The 19173-nt window shown below is 36.1% G+C and overlaps 1 protein-coding gene across 1 annotated transcript in view; it reads right to left on the bottom strand.

Moving 5' to 3' along the window:
• Positions 1-3157: 3157 nt before the first annotated feature.
• LOC149554641 (putative protein phosphatase 2C 78) overlaps positions 3158-19173 on the bottom strand; it is a 30689-nt gene continuing 14673 nt past the window's right edge. Inside the window, exons 3-4 of the mRNA XM_089828703.1 lie at positions 3818-4054; positions 3158-3695 (exon numbers count right to left, since the gene is read on the bottom strand). Coding sequence (XP_089684829.1) covers positions 3426-3695; positions 3818-4054 — 507 coding nt within the window. The 3' untranslated portion in view covers positions 3158-3425. The remainder of the gene's footprint in view (positions 3696-3817; positions 4055-19173) is intronic.

Here is a 19173-nt window from a genome sequence, read left to right as displayed (position 1 = left end):
CCAAGTTGCTTGCAAGTCATATCACAATATGCCACCTTGTACAAGCAACAAGAAAAAGTTTCATAAGTCCAAGAACAGAGATCTGCAATGAGAATCACACAAAATCTCTATAGCCACACTCTAACAATCACCAACCATATCAAACCTGATGCTCTGATACCATTTGATGCAATGCAAGGTAGGTGTTCCTCCAAAGGAGATGACCTAGCCTCCAACAAATAACCATACACAAAAATATAATAACACAAAAATTCAAATCAATCGCAACACATATTCTCATAATAGAATCATAAGATTTACATGCAACATGCACATTTGTAAGGCCTTCTGGGTTATGACTAATACAAAGAAGAAAACAACTAAAACCTCATATGTGAAGATCCACCTCCTAGCTATCATCCCTCAAGATGCTCTTAGCTACTCCATCTTCACTCCATAATGACTCCAAACATCACAAGGCCCTCTACTTGTACTAAACCAAGCCACAACTTGTCCTAGCAAGTTACATTAAATAAACACTCACATTAGATCGGCCTGGCAGATTAAATAACACTTAGGACAAGCCTCAAGTTTACAATCATAACTAACTCATAAGATCAAATAAACCTACGCGCCTTAGACATAGGCCCACATGTCATCCAACAATCCATATCTAAGATCACTTAAGCCAACTCCCACAAATTGAAGCTTGCGAAAACAAAGCTTCAAAGTTTGTCCAAGAAATAAGGAACACGTTACCAACAGCCACCAAAAGAGCTCTAACTCCAATATGATCCATCCAATCATTATGCGCACATAGGACAAGGTCCACCAATATGCCTCAAACATAACCCTAACCATGCAAAACATAGGGTCCACAAAATCCAAGCTTGATGCTCCTGCATCACAACAACACTGGTTTCATGGTGTGGCCAAGAAGCATTGAATGGACCAATTGATTGAATTTCAACACAAACTACTCATAGAAATTATCAAAGCTTTTACTAGGAGAGATGTTTTTTAAGGTGAAGAATAGGCATAGAACGAACATAGACAATTTTTCAACGATAATGGCTGGGGGACTCCAGTTGGGTGAGATGAAGCAAGGGTCAAGTTCATCACAAAGCAACTTGTATCAACTAATTTGAGAATTGGCTTGGAGGAAATTCTACAAATCTCAATCCCTAAATGGGGTTTGATCATGGGGGAACAAGAAACAAAAATAGAAAAAATTGAAGGGACAAAAACAACACCATTTGTGTGGCAATTTATTGAGCAACAAAGGCATGTGTGATTTAAACAAGTTCGCTTGGGTTGGTATGCCCTCAAGATTTTGATTATGGAGCATATTTTGAATGAAGACATAAAAGCAATAAAGGCTTAGGGAATTGGCGGTCGAAGGATGAAGCAGCAATGGTGTTAAGAATGCAGAATCGGGCATAAGACCCACAACTTCATAGGGAGGATGAGTCATAGTCGAAATGGAAGATAAATGCACTTATTAATGAAAGGATTGGTGTGTTTGTTCCCCCAACCCTAAGGTGAGCTACTAAAGCCTAGTTAGCCCTTATGTGGGTTCTTTTGATTGTGCATTATTTTTTTGTTATTCTATTATGTTTGGTAATGAATTGAAGGAGTTCAAGAGAATGTTCAAATTTTGGGTTGTTTTGTCGTGGGGTGCTCTGGTGTTTGTTGTTTTTTAATCTTAATGATGTTGTTATGGTGTGTTGGCATGTTGGAGGTAGCATTTACAGTTTGAAAGTTGACAAGTTTATCAGAGTCCAACTGAAGTCCAAGTTTTGAGAGGGAAGAACAAGTACTTTATACTGTGGTAGGGTTTGCCTGAGAAGAGAAGGTTTTTTGCATGAGAAATTAGAACTTAGTGGCCAAAATTTTGAAGGTACTCTATGGGGTTTGAGGGTGGCATGCATGCCAACTGAAAAGGTGGAAGAAAGGGGTAAGTGAATAATAGAGAGAAAAAAAAAAGAACGTGTGAAGAATGTGCAATTATGTCCAACATGGAATGGGTAAAATTGGTGTTTCTTGGTACTTCTTATGTCTGTCCTTTTTTTATAACAAGAGATTTAGGGTTGGCTTAGAATTTTGGGATGTTATGTAATTATAAATGCAAATCCTCTTGAAATGTTAATCTGAGCTAGTACCATCTTATGTAATTTCTAAGTAATTAATAAAATCAAAAAATTATTACAAAGGAAAAAAAATGGTCAGATTAATTATTAAGCTGGCAAATGGTTATCTAGATATCAAAATCAATTATGGGGGATAAATGATAATGGGATTAAAATGGGATTATGTTATTAACCAACTTATATGAAATACATCATTTTTTACACTAATTTCACACAAATTAATATATAAAGAACCACCTAATCAATGTGGATCCAAAATATTGAGATAATTTCACCCGTTCAAATGCTTAATTTTAATAAAACTATGAACTATTTTGAGATGCAATGTATTTTTTAAGTGTAACTAGTAAGTAAATAGAAAGCATCACTTAGATACAATGAATGTTAAGTGTACTATTTATAGTCATGAAAAATAGACTCTTGTGAACCACTACCCATGAAACATAAATCAATAAATTTGACTCAAAAACTATATAATTGAATCATGATAACAATATCAGAATTTAATTTACCTTTAAAAATATCCTCTACTTGTGAATTGAACTAAAGTAGAACTTTGTTAAAATAAATAATAAAGATGAAAAAGTCAAAAACAATGTACTCCCCGATCTCTTTGTAATTATTACCAACACAAATGAGGGGGAAATTTTCATTGTCAATTGAACTTTGTTAAAATAAATAATAAAGATGAAAAAGTCAAAAACAATGTACTCCCCGATCTCTTTGTAATTATTACCAACACAAATGAGGGGGAAGTTTTCATTAATCTGACTATTAACTATTACTTATTAAAATAGATTACCAAAAAAAACACGAGACGAAAGGCAAAGAAAATTTTTTAAAATTAATTATACCTTTCTTCAAAATTCATATGATCCAGACAATACCTGTCAATCCTAAACAAACTGTTCTCTAAATGTCCTGTCAAAATTATTTCCGAAGTATCTAAATCTTCATTCATAGCAAGCAACAATAGCTTCAAGATCTGTAACTGAAACCAGGTCACTTATTAGATATTCAACAAGCAATGGTGAAAGGATCAATAAACATATATATAACAGCCTTCTTAATGCTGTTTGATGCATTCTGTATGTTAAAAATACATTATTTACAATTTCGTGCATACATTTGCGTAAATTCAAACATAGCCGTTCAAATCAGGGAATAAATGAAACCTGGTGAAAATATTTACAAATGTCATAACTTATGAAGCAACTGCACATTCTACAAAATTTCTCATTTAACAGGACATATTCTCAATGCTGAAGCCGAAGCAAAAATTCAGTAGAAAAGGTATCAGTTTGGGGAAGCATCCATCTCTATTGCATCTGTAGAAAAGATATCCACTGGTGCTGAGGTGCGATATGCTCCAAACTGGTTGTAATGTGAAGGGAGGCTTGACTGCTGCTTTATTGCTTCATGGTCAAAATAAATGACAACAACTGTAATATCATCATGATAATTCCTCCGTGCACCTCTCTCCAATCCCTGAAGCTCAGCATATTTCATTTCCCGTTTTTTGGCAACTACCTGAAGGGCAGTCCTAATTAGCCGTTTGGCAATTCCCTGCATGTAAGAGATTGCATCCGAAAATTGTAATCATCACAAGGCAATGAAGGCAGCAAATGAGCAAAACAAGTATCACCTATATGAATTTAAAATTTAAAGTTTTGAGGACTCGACATTACAGTGCGTGGACTGTTGTGTACAATCTCAGCAGCTTCTTGCTCATTTATCTGTTCCCATAAGCCATCTGATGCAAATATTATAAATCGATCGTCTGACTTAAGATGATGCACATGTATGGATGGCTCTGCTGACAAAACTGGCCGCCTAAGTGCCAGTGGAAACCCAAAGTGTTGAAAGAGGGGATCTCTATTGAACTCCGGTTTCTTCAAGTATATATCCCCAATTGATCTTGACACCTGAATAATGGAAATAAACTCAAATGGATTAAGGGCCAGATAATTGGAAAATAATCATTCAAAATAAACTGAGTGTTCAGCCATTCATAATACTTGAAGGAAAGATCAACAAAAAGTATAATTGTATAATGCTTTGAATAACAGATCTTTGTATACCAAATTGGAGTGCCCTCCTTTACAATGGCCTATAAAGATACCGTCTATCATATCTCTCCCTATATACATGAATTCGTGCAAGTTCATTTTCTCTGTGTAATAGTCACACATTTAAAATTCCTATATACAGGACAGAACAATAACGTAATAGTCACACAATTCGTGGTAACTTAAGAATATGATGACCATATTCCCAAACATAACTAAAATAACAAACTCGGATTAAAAATGTCTGCTCATTATCAACTGCTCAGGATTTCAGTTTCTCTAGTCTAGAAGCGTGAGATAACCATTAACTTACCGAGTATAAGATAGGACGAGGCTCTGCTTCAAAATGATTAGTTGATTTCAGCAAAATATGCTAATATAAATATTTTCTTGGGTCATAACACAAAAAAACTACTTTACAGTTAATTTGGTCATAAATCTAACAAATAATTAATTAGTGTTCAGAGCATTAAAATACGCCTGAAAATTCATGCCTATCTCAGAAGAAAGGCATTAATATAGCAAGGATACAATCTCCCTCTATCAAACTGTAATAATACACACTTAGAATTGAAACTTCTATACAGATCTATTGGATATGTTGTTTTTATTTACACCAATGGTATGACATTTTACAAGAATAACTTGTGCTGTCAATATTAAACAGCACTGAAGAGCTGAAGGAACAAGTTTAACACAGGAATAATCCTACTCTCGAGATTCATTTGAAAATCCAGCGAACCTGAGAAATGCCAGCTATGACAAACAATCCTTAAAGGGTTTGAAAGATGGAAGTATCATGTATGAAGACAAAATGACAAAACGTAAGTGAAAATAGGATACAGAACAACAAGAATATCTAGTACAGCATAAATTTTGTAGAAACACATGATCAATGCAGAGTGAATTTAAGAAATATGGAATTATCCCAATTAGGTGAATTAAATCAATTAAAAGTTTTATATGTTATCTAAGTTCCATGAGAACTAGAACTGTGTGCAATCAATTCAGGAAAGTACCTTCAATTATTTTTCATTACATATGGAGCTACATGTGTTCATCTTGTTTAGCTTCCAAAAAGAAAACGAGCAAAGACATAATCAACTCACTTAAAAAGGAACTGCTGCACACACTCTTCAATGATTGGAGAAGTTATATTAAAGAAAAGCATGATATACATACGCACACATACATTAATGGGGTGTTAAGGTGGGCATGGAGATTGAGGACAGATGTGTTGGGGACTCCAAGATATTCAATAGAACATCAAAGAAACCTATCTATATTTAGGTGCTGAGAGGAAATCATGCTACCAAGTAGACTAAAATGTATGATAAGGCTGTGAATTTGTTAAGAGCTTTAAACTACTATCAAGGATACATCTCATTTGAAAGGTAAACGGCAACAAACCCTTCAAACCAAGAAGACAATATAAAATGATCTTTCCATGAGGTAATTATTCTTAACTAATGTGCTTCCATATTGCAATATTTAATAGGCAGATTATGCTCTACGTTTGTTTGTACCCAAAACTAAGGCAAGGCAAAGCCTTAAAGAAAAGAATCAAAACAAACATAAGCAAGGAGTAGAAATGCTAAGCGGCAAGAGCTATAATTCCAGTAGGTGGCAGAGGAGGATCGTAGTCCTCAAGCTTGCCCCAGCCATTGGGAAAATCCTGCCGATAAAGAATTGGCTCCCAACACATCATGGCTCCTTCATCATTACCCTGTTCTCTATAAAGTGGCTGAATTCTATTCCTAGAGGAGAAAATGGCCAAAGCCAAGAGAGGAACTTTGTTGCTGTCCAATGAAGAGAACCTCTATCATGGGGTTACGAAGGAAAAGAAATGCAAATGGGCTTGCTGAGACCCGCATGAGCATTGTGACCCCATGCTTGATGCAAAAGTGGAGAACCATAGGAAGCATAAGAACGATGTCTACATGCACTACTATTACATCAACACCGACACCCTCAAGGGTACTGACCCTGTAAGAGAGAGATGTTACTGTGACTTTTGGCAACTAAAAACAGTACATTGCCTAGAGTGATCAAGGAGCCCTTGTAGGTGAGCAACTTCGAAAGCCAATTTATTAGCTCGCAATTTTATCTACATTAGAGCACAAGTGCAAATCAATACTATGCCTTCCCCTTCTGTGTTGACCACTTTTGAAGGCTTCCTAGAGGTTTCCAGTTTTGCAGGGAGTGTTTCTAGTTTCTTGGTGAGCTCAGTTCTTGGTTTTCACAGGTTTCGTCAATAGTTTCTATTTATAGTAAGTGCTTGTAAGGTGCCAACCTTTCAGGGTTTTTTCTAATTCATTCTCCTTGTTCCCAAGAGAGCACTACAACTTATAGTAAACACTTGCATGACACAATCTTTCTTAGGTTTTCTGGTTTGTTCTATTTGGTCCCTAGAGAACACTACCATTTATAGTAGCGCTTGCATGGCACCAATCTTTCTAGGGCTTTTTGTGTTTGCACTTTTTGGTTTCCAAAGAACACTAATATTTATAGTAAGTACTTGCATGGCACCAATTCCTATTCGGTTTATTTGGGTTTGTTCTCTTTGGTTTCATAAGAAAATTCCTATTTATAGTAAGTCCTTACATGATGCCAATCCTTTTGGTTTTGTTCTCTTTGCTTCCCAAAAAACACTACCATTTATAATAAGTGATTGTATGACACCAATCTTTCTCAATCCTTCTAGGTTTGTTCTCTTTGGTCTTTAGAGAAAAAAAATATTTATAGTAGTGTAACATGTTTCTCGGGGACCGGGGGAAAAGAGGATGGCAGCAGTACAGTAGAAGGGTGCGGCGGGGGATGATGTTGGATATATTATGTACAATATCAATATGTATAACACTTAAAATTTAAAATGCTAGTTATAAATAGATGTACAACAATATAATAAGTAAAATTACAAAATTACAAATGCCAAATACTAAATACAGACTACTGTATACTTGGAACTTTGAAGTTTTATACAATAAATATTGAACTAGTAAATACTATTAGAAAATAGAATACTACATAAAAATTGTTGAATTGGCAAATCGAAGATTTATATTATGTCACAAATATGACAAAAGCACCATATGAATTGTAAACATAGAAACCCTAGTTCTGATTTTTATTTAGGCGTAGCCAACATAACTAGCAATAACATATGCAATAGCAGCTGTAAACTCTCATAAACTGCCCATATTATGTTTGCAAATGATCTGAAATGTCCTTCAATCAGTCAAAAATATATTTATATATCTGATTTTTTTGCGAGTCTTTACAAAAAGGAATTTAAAACAAAATACAATTTTTAAATGCCTTTGTACGGGAGACTTCCAGAAGTACCCAAGATGCACAGGGAACTCCTGAGCAACCCCAAGACGCTTAGAGGACTCCTAGGTGTCCGCGTGATGTCCCAGAGACTCCTGCCATCACCATGCTCCGGCAGAGGTTAAGAAACAATAGAGGGATGCCAAGTACCTATCCCCAAGTCACCGGGACGTCCCTATACCGTAAACTTGGAGGTTTGGGGGGGACGCATCCCCTGTTTCACTAATTAATAGTATGAGTTCATGACAGCATCAAATAGCTTCTGGTAGATTCAGTTGGTTCAAGCATGTTATTGGGACAGTCGATTACATCGATAATGTGATCTCTTGCCAAATTATAGTGTTTTAAGGTTTTATTGAAAAACATTAAAACATTAAAGTTAAACTGTATTATTTACATTTAATAAAGTGACTTTATATTGGCACCTAGGGAGTTAACAGTTTTAAATTATTTAAAAAGGTGTTTTATAAGATGATAAAATTAAATTATAAATTTTAACAACCCTAACTCGGATGTTGAGCTTGGAGGTGTTCTAAAAAGGAGTTTTGGAGCTCATTTGCAAGATGTTGAAAATTATCCAGTTTTTACTCTCTAATGGAGACAACCCTGCATGGTTCTCGACATGCTTCATCTCAACCTTTGTGGGAAAACCCTCTTTAAGAAATCAGTTTTGGTGGTGGAAGATCTACTCGAGCAGAGATTTGTTGCAGATATTGTTTAAGTATTTCATAGATCATTTCAGATTAAATTTTCTTGTCCAGCTTCTTTCAAGAACTCTATTGAATGAAGATTTAGAGGCATTTTTTAATACTCATTCCTTATTGCGGAATTTTGAGGGTTTGTAATTCTTGATTCTTCGCATGAGAAATTATGTCTTCATTCTTGGCGTGGCTTGGTACTACTCTTTGGGTGTGAGATTTCTGTTTGCATTTGATGTGGTTTTGAGACTCAATGGATTTGACACATGTCGTGAAGAATCTTTCTAGTTATGGATCAAATTTTTATATATTATTGCTGAGTTGATTTATTTATGGATCTTGCTGAAGCTATTCATGGTTGCACTATGTGTGTAAACAATATTCCTGTTAAAAGGGCTGAAGGTTGGCACTGGCATCCAACACTAGGAAGGACCAAACAAGGTGCTGCAATCTATTTTCTTTACAAAGCAATTTCTATCTCAGATAATAATATGTAATTTTTTATGCTTTTATCAAGGACAATGCAGATTGGAGCAAATAAGGTCAGCCCCTATTTAAGAAATATCAAATCAAAGAAAGTTCAGTGCTGCTGTGTATTTCTGTGAATTCTTATAATGTTTTCAGTTTGGTGCATAAAATGAAAGGTCGGAAATTATGCTTATCATCTTGCAACTCAATTCTGAAATCACGTTACTGTTGTATGCTACAGATTAATGTTTATTGCTGTGCTACTCGGAATCATAATAAGGTCTGCTATATCTATCTATCTATCTATCTATCTATCTATCTATCTATCTATATATATATTCTGGTAGTTAAATTAATCAGCTGCTGCAATCAGAAATACTCCTGTTTCAGTTTGTACATGTAGAAAGAAAGGTTATAATATATCTGCCAATGATTTTACCTTATCTTTATCCGTCTCGTTATCTCTACTAACATGAAAACAATGTTGAGATTGCGAGTGTTGCACACATTGCATAATATTGTTTATATTATATTATTTTATTATGTAATGTTGCACCTAAAAGCACCTAGATGGACCTACAACATGTAGAGATTCCCATGGAATATTCTTAATGAATTGTATTGCAACATTGTGATGATATTTGATGTAATATATTGGGAAAAAATAAATTAAATGCCCAATATTAAATGTGGGTCAATAAGGGTTTGGTAGCACATGGTTTATGTAAACCACTTGGTGGTTTTGTGGGAGCTTGCTACTATAAAAGCAACCACAAGGGTGTAGAGACAAGGCAAAAGGCAAGAAAGGAAAGACGAGTAAGACAAAGCAAGCCAAATTAGCCAAGGGAGCATTTGTGAAGCTTGGAAGTATGGCATGGGATGTGTGGATTCATGCTTGTTCACATGGATTGCATGGTTGTGGCTATGGCTTTGAAGCTTACATGGTTGTATTGCAATGGTATTTTGTTGAATAATACATAGTAATGGATGCTTTTGGAGGCTACGTTTTTCCCTCAAAGAGGATTTCCCATGGTATATCTTGTGTCACATTTTTGTGGGTATGTTGTCTATTCTCTTGCATGTGGATTTTAATTGCTTATTTATTTCAGATCTATTATGGGTTATGTGGCAACAGTAATATTTTAGGTTGCAAGTTTCCTTACAAACAATAGATACAATTATCAAGGAAAACTGTTTGACAATATTACACTAAGTAGAAAGAGTGCAAGAAATTGGGTTCAAAACATGGTGTACATATTACAAAATTACGAGATTTCCACTTTGAAAGCATGTCATATCTGAGAGAATTTAACAAGAATTGAGTTGTTCCCCACAAGAATCAAATACCAAGAAAAAGGCTCTAGTTTGAAAAGCTTCGGTCCAACAATGATTGCCTAAATACATTGGAATCTACATAGCAATGAGCCAACAGAGGACTATAAGGCCCATTTGTCATCAAGCTTTTGCACCATCTAAAAATGTGGACAAGGCCACAAATTACCCTTTCCAAGGTTTGCAATTACAAAATGGGATATCGATATAACATTTCCAATCATTCGACCAAGGTTTATTGCACCTAATCCCAATTATGTTAAGTATTTTAATAGGGACAAAATCAACCTCAAGCTGACAGGATCCAAAATCCTATTGTAGAGCATAAGTTTTATTTTGGCCTCAAGCCCAGATAATATATTTTGGAACCCTTTGAAAAAAGATCCTAAGTCTTGATGCCTCTAGGAAAAACTTTAGGGCATGTACCCAAGAAAAATTAGCAAATGAGTTATTCTAGCAAGTGATCACAGTAGACCAAATGAATTGTTGATTGATAGATAATCCATTATAAAAATCATTACCCTCCAAAGCTAATGACCCACTTGGGACACGAAGTAAACCTATAATGTTGAGTTAGGAATAAAGTGTCTCAACCTTTGATACCTAACATTGCATATTTGAATTTAATTAATTATCTTTTGTGCTTCATGGTTTATTTCATAGGTTTAACTTCCTAAGTTGTCATTCATTTTGTGGGACCTCTTAGTGTGGTGGCATCCTACATGGTAGGTGATGACTATGACCTATTTTTTAGGAAGTGGGCACCACTTGGAAGATGTTATATTTTCAGATGATATTGTCATATATTTCCATTTTGAACTGAAAATTGATTTGGCAACTTGATATGTTGGCTAAGGAGTCTTTTTTGCAGTTCTATTATGGATTAGATTTGTATTTTAATGGCTAACATTTCTCAGTCTTAGTTGTGAATCATAGTAACAAAACTCGCCGCGAGTCAAGCAAGTCATCCGGGTCGGCGAGTCGAGTTGCCTTAGCCAGGTCAAAATGACCTGTGACCCTGACTTGGCGGCTCAATTGGAGTGACTTGGCTAACTCGGCTAACTCGCCTAGCTGGCCCGACTGACTCATCTAACCCAACTGATTTTTAATTTTTGTTTTCAAAATTTCCTTAATACATCTAAAATTTACCTGTGTACTTGTGTAATCAATGTATGTTATGTATGTGATCAAATTACCTTCTATTTCATTATGTTGTTGTATCTTTAAGCTTTATTTGATAATGGGTGCATGGGATGCTCTTTAAATCCTAAAAAATTCCTAAATTTCAAGGGTTTTGTCACTTTGCCGAGTCACAGGCGAGTGTGAGCCGGGTCACGAATCAAGTTACCCTTGTTAAGCCTGAGTCAGGTCGAGTCTCATTACTTTGTTTCTCCCACAAGTTAAGCATTGACAACTTGATATATTGAATGAGTTCACAAGTGTTGATTTGGTAAATTGTCATTTTTACTAAGTCGTGAATATGATAGCATACCCTATTGGACTCTTGTTCACACCTAGGCATGAGATTAATCTTCATATTGGAGTGATTATAAATATGTGGTGCCTTGGCTCATCATTGTGTAAGACAGGTTACAGGTTTTTGAGAGGTTACTATACTGCCAAAATGATTCTTGAATCCAATAACCGTAAGTAGACTCCAAAAGAAAATAGCTCTAAGATTGCATTATAACTGTTTGTGTCACTGATTAATACAAATGAGCTTACTGTTTGTAGCGTGGCTTCTTTCCTAAAAGCATTTTCCCAAATATATGGTGTTATGTATTAATAATATGTTAAATTTGTTAATGTTTAATTAAATGTGCATTTGAATTTGTAAATGTTAAAAGGGTTTTAGGGCTTATGTCGACTCTCCCATGTAGATCAGTGTGGGAAGTGATATTTCATCACCTAGTTTCATTTTAATTGGTATCAACTTTGATCTCAATTGTGGGTTTATTAGGTTTTTTGTACTAATCTAGACTCAATGGTGGTGTGTTGTAAGCACACACACCCCATTGCAAATGGGATTCCCCCTCCATTTTTTCTTTTTAGCTTTGTGTTTGGTTTAATTGTCCTTAGTTTGGAAACATTGTTCAAGTTTCTTAGTTTCCTATCTCTTAAAGAAAGGATGAGTTGAATCAAAAGTTCCAAGGTTGAGATTGGGAATGAAGAAATTTTCTAAGTATTGTGCCTCAATCGCAAAATCCAGGATTGAGGAGGATTTACTATGGTAAATCTGCCTCTAGAAAATCAATGTTGCCCTTCAATTTGTCTCTGTTACTAGCCTTGGACCTACGATATCCAATGAATTCATCTGGGTCTTTATCCGCAGGAGATGATAGCTTTGGATCTATAGGCTCTAGAACTTCATATGCCCCTACCCCTATTGTTATTGGTAAACAAGGTCAACTCAATCAATTACCTTTGTCTACGCCTAATAAGCCCATGCTCCTACTAGGCATCATTTATTGTGGTGGCCATAACTCCTAGGATTGAGTGGAATCAAAATTAGTTATTGATCTCAAAATCCCACTTGAAAAGCTTTGACAAGTGCAAGTTCCCCTTCAAGAATCCTTGTGAAAAGAGAATTCCCACTTTAAAATCCTTGTCAATTCAAAACTTTGCCAAAGGGGTTAAAAATTCAAGATCCGAACTTCAAAATGGAAAATGAAAGATCCTTGTTAAGGAATTTCAAAGAATAGAAATGAAACTTCTTGTTTGCAAGATGAATTCAAGTTGAAGGAAAATTTCAAAATAGGAAAATTAACAAAAATTCTGACTTGTGAAGGAATTCCAAAGTAAAAATGGAAAAATTCAAGACAAGGGAAGATTTCTGCCCAAGAGCTCAAGAATTCCTTGTCCTAGTTGAGTTTCTGCCCAAGAAAGTGCTTTGAATTAAGTCAAAATATTGAAGGGGCAAGGAAAACGGGAAAATTGAAGGAAATATTTCAAGGCTTAGTATAAAAGATCATAGTGAAAATAGGAATTCCAAAGGCAAGAAATGCAAGTCCTTAATTCAAAAAAGAATTCAAAGTGCAAAATGAGGAAATCAAAAGTCTACTTGCAAATATCCTTGCATCATGCTAATTTACAATCTGAAAATCCTTAGGCAAGTGAAATTTCTGCCCAGCATAATGCAAAATCCTTAGCATCATAGAAATTTCGCTTGGAAATCCTTGAGAGAATGAGATTCTGCCCAAGAGATCATGAAAATCCTTACACAAATGAGAATTCCACCCAATAGGAGAGGATTTATCTTTACACACCTTGAAAACCCGCCCATCTTATCCTTAGGCTCATCGAGTTTCCACCTAGGCAAGATTAAATGCAAAAAAATTAAAAGAAATCCTACTTGGGGAAGAGGGGATACGAGTTTGAGTTGTAAATATAATATGACATTGGCTATCGTTGTGAAGATGCAATTCCTTGTAGAGCCCATATATGGAAGAGGGAAGAAGACATCATTCGAACACAAATCAGATCAGGAAAAAATCCCTAGAGATGTGCAAAAATCATAGTTGAAGGAGCAGATCAGACCAATCAAGAGCAGAATGTGCAAGTGAATAGAGTGTGGGTGCCCAAACTTGTATTTATACCATTCAAGCAAAGATAAAATCCATGATTAATGAGGACCAACCAGATCTTGAGGAAAGAAAAAAAAAATTAGAAGGCATCATAAATCAATTGTTAACACCACTCAAATTCCACCCTTCAAAGGGCAATTTGTCCTTGACAACTCCTGAAACCCAACCTTGAAATACTTAACACGATAAAAAGCCCACCCAAGGAATCCAGATGCATGTCTAATTTCTGCCCTTGACAAAAAGGGAATTCAAAATGCTAATTACGTTGGCTGCATCATTACAAAGTTACAACCTCAACTTGAATCATATATAAGAGAGAAAACAAAGAACATCATCCTTGCAATATCAAGCAGTTCCTAGTGAGTTTAAAGCGGATCTAGAAAGACAAGGTCAAGGATAAATCAGAAAAAAAAAATCAGGTCAAGGTATAAATTAAGAATTAGCATTAAAAGTGAGTTTCATTGGGCCAGGGATGATTTCATCAAGAAAATCATGTTCAAAGCAGAATCCAAAGGCATATTCATAGAAATCCAGTGAATCCGAATTTAGAGGCAAAATAAGATCTAAGGCAGAACTAGGCAATTCCAGACTTCACGTGCAAAAACTGGTCAAATGAAGGTGAATTTCCAGAGTTAATGTGCAAACTCAAAATCAGAAAGGACAGCAAATTCCTCATCGGCATCTTCCAGATGTGAATCAAGAAGTTCAACAAGTTCCAAAATCAACTTCCAAAACATTATAGACAAAACCATCTAAAATCCAAAATCAAGAATTCCATATCCTAGAATGTCAATCCAATTCAAAATCAAAATACCAACTCACAATTACTGAATCCAAGTCAAGGTCGGGGGCCTTAGGTGTGTTTGTCATAAAATATTTTATATACTTCAAAAATTGCAATCACATTTCCCTTCATGACTTTGATTTTAATCATTTTTCCTTTCTTTTTCAGGATCGATGCATAAAAGATGTGGACTGATGATGATCATGAAGAAGATGGAAGACTTCACAACATGGGAAATCAAGTCGCATAAAGAATTTCAAGGATTCAAGACAACAATGTGAGGAAAAGATAAAATTCATAATTTGATAAGGACTAGTTCAAGATGTTCAAGCTCAAGGAAGGGAACTCAAGACAAGACTCACACCTTAAGTAAAGGAATAGAAGATATATAAGGAAGCGAACAACTCTACAAATGAAGAATTACAAGAATGAAGAAAGGCATTTATGAAGATGAAGCAATTTGGGAATGAACCATCATAATCAATCGCAAGAAGTAGAAAGTTTATAAAGAGTTAATCAAAGTTAGAAATGTTGAGTATCAAGAGATATCTCTTCTTTGTGATGCGGTGATGAAGTTTACAAGATATACAAGCTGAGGTGGCAACCACTCATCTTACAACATTTGCAATCTCCTCATTGGATGACATTAAATGCTTGAAGGTGGTAGTTAACATTAAATGCTCCCATTGAATTATCTTGGTTGTTGATTTAGAGAATCTGGTTCATTCATTTGTAATTGAGAGGTTTATAATTTGCTTGACCCTCTCATTTATAAAGTCATCAATGTAGCAGGATTGGGAAGAGATCAAAGTTTGTTGCCGAGACTATGTTTTTGATTAACTTAAAACAGGTTTTGAAGGGATCCTGAAACCCTTTTACAAAATAGATCTAAAGATGGAATCCATTAAAGCGAGGCAACAAAACATAATCAGACATAAAACAGGCATGGCAGAGGTCAAAAGCCAGCCAGACAAAAAGACAGCAGGATCAGAAAGGGCCAAGCCCACCAAAAGACCACCAACCAAGATACAAACAAAACACAGCAGAACAGAACAAAGCACAGCTACCCAAGGTACTTCAGCAGCTCCGCAACTTCAAACTTGAGCTTTTCCGTCTCCTCAGCATCTTTCTTTATCTCTTTGACCTCAGTGGCAACAACGGAGTCCTTTGTATTAGCTCTGGTTCTTCTGCTAGGACCAGCTTGAGAATCCATTGGAGACTCCTTATGATCTGCAACCTAAATTATGGTTCTACCAAGCCCACCAAAAGACCACCAACCAAGACACAAACAAAACACAGCAGAAGAGAACAAAGCACAGCTACCCAAGGTACTCCAGCAGTTCCACAACTTCAAGCTCCAGCTTTTCCATCTCCTCGGCATCTTTCTTTATCTCTTTGACCTCAGTGACAGCAGTGGAGTCCTTCTTTGTATTAGCTTTGGTTCTTCTGCAAGGACCAGCTTGAGAATCCGTTGGAGGCTCCTTATCATTTGCAACCTAAATTATGGCTTCCAAAGGAGGATCTTAATATGATCATTTAAAGCCTTCAAGATCTTGTAGCTTTGATCAGCAATGCTTTTCAAAGCAAGATCAATGCTAGAACCCTTACCTTCCAGCACTTAGACCCTGTCCTCCAGCCCTATAAATCAGCAGAGTCCTTCCCTTTTCCAATCATATCAGCATTATCACCCACATTCTGGTTGACTTCATCCACCATATCCCTAGTCACAGAAGTGGCCTCCTGAATATCCACCTTACTTTCCAAAGCCTTAAGCTTCATATGAACGTCCTTGAATTCATGTAAGGACCATTTAATGGCTCTGTAAAAGTCCAGCACCCCATTCCTCACCGTAAGGAGAACATCAAGCCCACATTCTCTACTTGCATCACTAAGAATGAGCATAGATGGGTCAACCATCTGATCCAAATTCGCATCACTCTTCTCTTTAGCATTGATGGCTATATTAATCTTCTGCCTCAGAACCCTTATCTTCAGCTTCTCCAAGTCCACGGCCTTCCAATTCTCAATCTCCATAGTCCGGCGGATGTTAACATTAGGAATTTCAGCCTAAGTAGGAGCAGAGTCATCAACATCAGGAACATTATGGGGAGGAAGCAAAACATCCCCAACAGGCTTCTTCAGGATTTTAGTGTCTTCCTAAGGATGAGACGACTTCTTGTTCGGCATCCCCAGCTCATCCCTATTAGTATCCATTTCTGCATCATTCTCATTGTATTCTTCATCAGAGGAGGACTACCATTTAGGGTTCTTACACTTTTTCCCCGCAATTTTATTGGTTTTAGGGGTTCTTCTTGGAGGTAGTCCCTTTGCCTTTTTTCTTTGTGCCCTTCCTCTCATCTTCTAGTTCAAAATCCCCACTAACATCAGTTTCAGAGAAATTCTCATCATCAAAGGATTCAGAGGCTTTCGTTCCTCCCCAAACTCAGAGTTGTCCTAGATAGACGGCCCCACGGAATTTTCTTTGAGATACTCATAAATAAGGACCATCAGAGCGTCATGAATAGGGGGTTAGTGACTTCCTGAGAACGAATCCCATTTATACTAGCGTTCAAAGAAGTAAACAAGTAGTAAGGGATGAAAATTTTCTTCTTATGCCTGAAATGGTTCAATTACACAAAGTGATAGGTGCAAATTCTAGAAAAACGGCCATCAAGAGTCACATAGTACATTATTGCCCTAAGAAACATCTTCCAAATCTTCTTAATAGAACTCGGATAATAATAGGCTTTTCCCATTTTGACCAATGCCTCTCTCTCATTCTCATCCTTGGGGAAGGAATTAACAGCAGTTTCAGAGTACTTCCTATCCCTATAAAAAAATTCACAACAACTGGGATGCCCATAACTTGGGATATCATTTGCTCATTAATAGTAAACTTGTTCCCTTGGAAAACCAGAGAACCCTAATCCCATATTTTATAGAAAAATTTAGTGAACGTGGATTTACCTCCATGAAGATGCTCCATGAACAGGGTTAGACCTCCTGCTTCAAGAATCTCCCAAACACTCTTTATTTTCCTCCATTTCTCACAGGAAACAGGTTCTCTGCATCTTCTCTGCCCATCCATGTTAAGACACCTCCAACACTTCAAGCAGCTAGCAGGGAGGGTCTGAATCTTGCCAAATTTACACAGCCCGCAAAAAACCCAGTGGCAGGGCATACAATAAAGTATAGACAGCAAGGATACAGTAGATAAAACAAGCTTCAATCAAAAATACCCATAAAACGTGCGAGTAAAAGTGGCAAATATTACCACAACTGTCACAAGGGCATCTCAATTACCAAGACTATATTGAAGTTAATATACAATTTTCATTAAAGATATGGTGGGCATGATTCAACATTTTGCATTGTTTCTACCTCTGAAAGGTTTAGTTAAAGCTTTACTAATTTTAATAGAATGTAGAGATACGTGGTGAATTCCTTGGTTAATACTATTTGTAGTTTGGGCAGTGCCAATTGCAATGTATGGTTTGTCTAAACCTCAGTAAGAACTAGTTCATTGTGAATGTTCACTTGGATTGTGCTAGTATTGAGTATTTAATGAATGTTTAATATGAAAATCCTTTGTTACCTTTGGAGATTGCACCAAGTTTTGTGTAGTTGTTTCCTCATGGCAAAGCAAAGCTAGGTTTAAGGAATTCTAATATCCAAAGCATTATCCATTGTTATCATTGTCCTTAGGTGATGGAAGTAGTTTGGTTCCCTAAACCTTATCCTTTTTGTTTTTTATTTGAAGTTTGAAGTCAGTATTCGAGTTCTAACTGCTTTGAGGTGAAAATTTTTTATTAAATCCAAGAAGTATAGTGTATGTCCCTTTGTGTGTTACCAACAAGATCACATCATATTCACTAAGTGATATACAACACAAAGTCCAATTTGCAGTGTAAACCTTGGGGTTGTCTTATCTGATCATACATTGTCATATTGTTTAGCATTTGAGGTTTCCTAGTTCAAGAGAGGATATAATACTTGGTATTTTATTCGGTGTTGGCAAGTATGAACAAGTGGGATTTTTGCTGAAGTGATTTTTTTTTGAGATCTTAAAGCCCAAAAAAATGGTGAGCGCATCTGGTAGGATTGAAATGGAGAATGATTATTTCTGTGTGGCATCAGTTACAGTTTTGGCAACAAATGAGTTAGAAGATGTGTGGTTAATATACTCTGCAACATCTTTCATGTGACCTTGCATAGAGATTGGTTGTCAAAGAATGAAGAATATGACAATGGAAAGTGTATCTCAATGAATCATGATGATTTTCATCTGGAGATGACTGGGTGTGGAAGATCCAAAATTAAATTCCCAGATGGTAGAGTTAACGGAATTGATGATGTGTTACATATAGAAGACTTAATTTATTTTTTAAAGTCATAAGAGCTATAGGAACTGATTTCAAATCACAGACTGGAAAAGATCGTATTAATAATATAATTATATTGTTGCTCTAATCAAAGGCTGGTATTCTAAAAAATTGTTATGCGAACCTTATGAATCAAATGTTGAGAGTACAGCAATTAATATGTAATCCTGGTCAAAATGACTATGATTGTGAATTCAAAGCTGCATGTATACATCAGATTGTGCTATATGGATAAAACAACATACTGAGCTTGACTGACGTCACCAAGTGCTACTCTTTTTCTATCAATGGCCTGCTTTGTTGTGTCAGTAGACAACAGCAAAGTAGGATCTGAGTCCAGCCATATATTGGGTGCTCAATACTCTGTCCTAGCACACCGCATCTCCAGTGTGGGCAC

Source organism: Cupressus sempervirens, chromosome 5 (genome assembly GCF_028749045.1).
Source record: "Cupressus sempervirens isolate cs-2001-9-10 chromosome 5, ASM2874904v1, whole genome shotgun sequence".
Lineage (NCBI taxonomy): Eukaryota > Viridiplantae > Streptophyta > Pinopsida > Cupressales > Cupressaceae > Cupressus > Cupressus sempervirens.
This window is presented reverse-complemented; position numbering and strand designations above follow the sequence as displayed.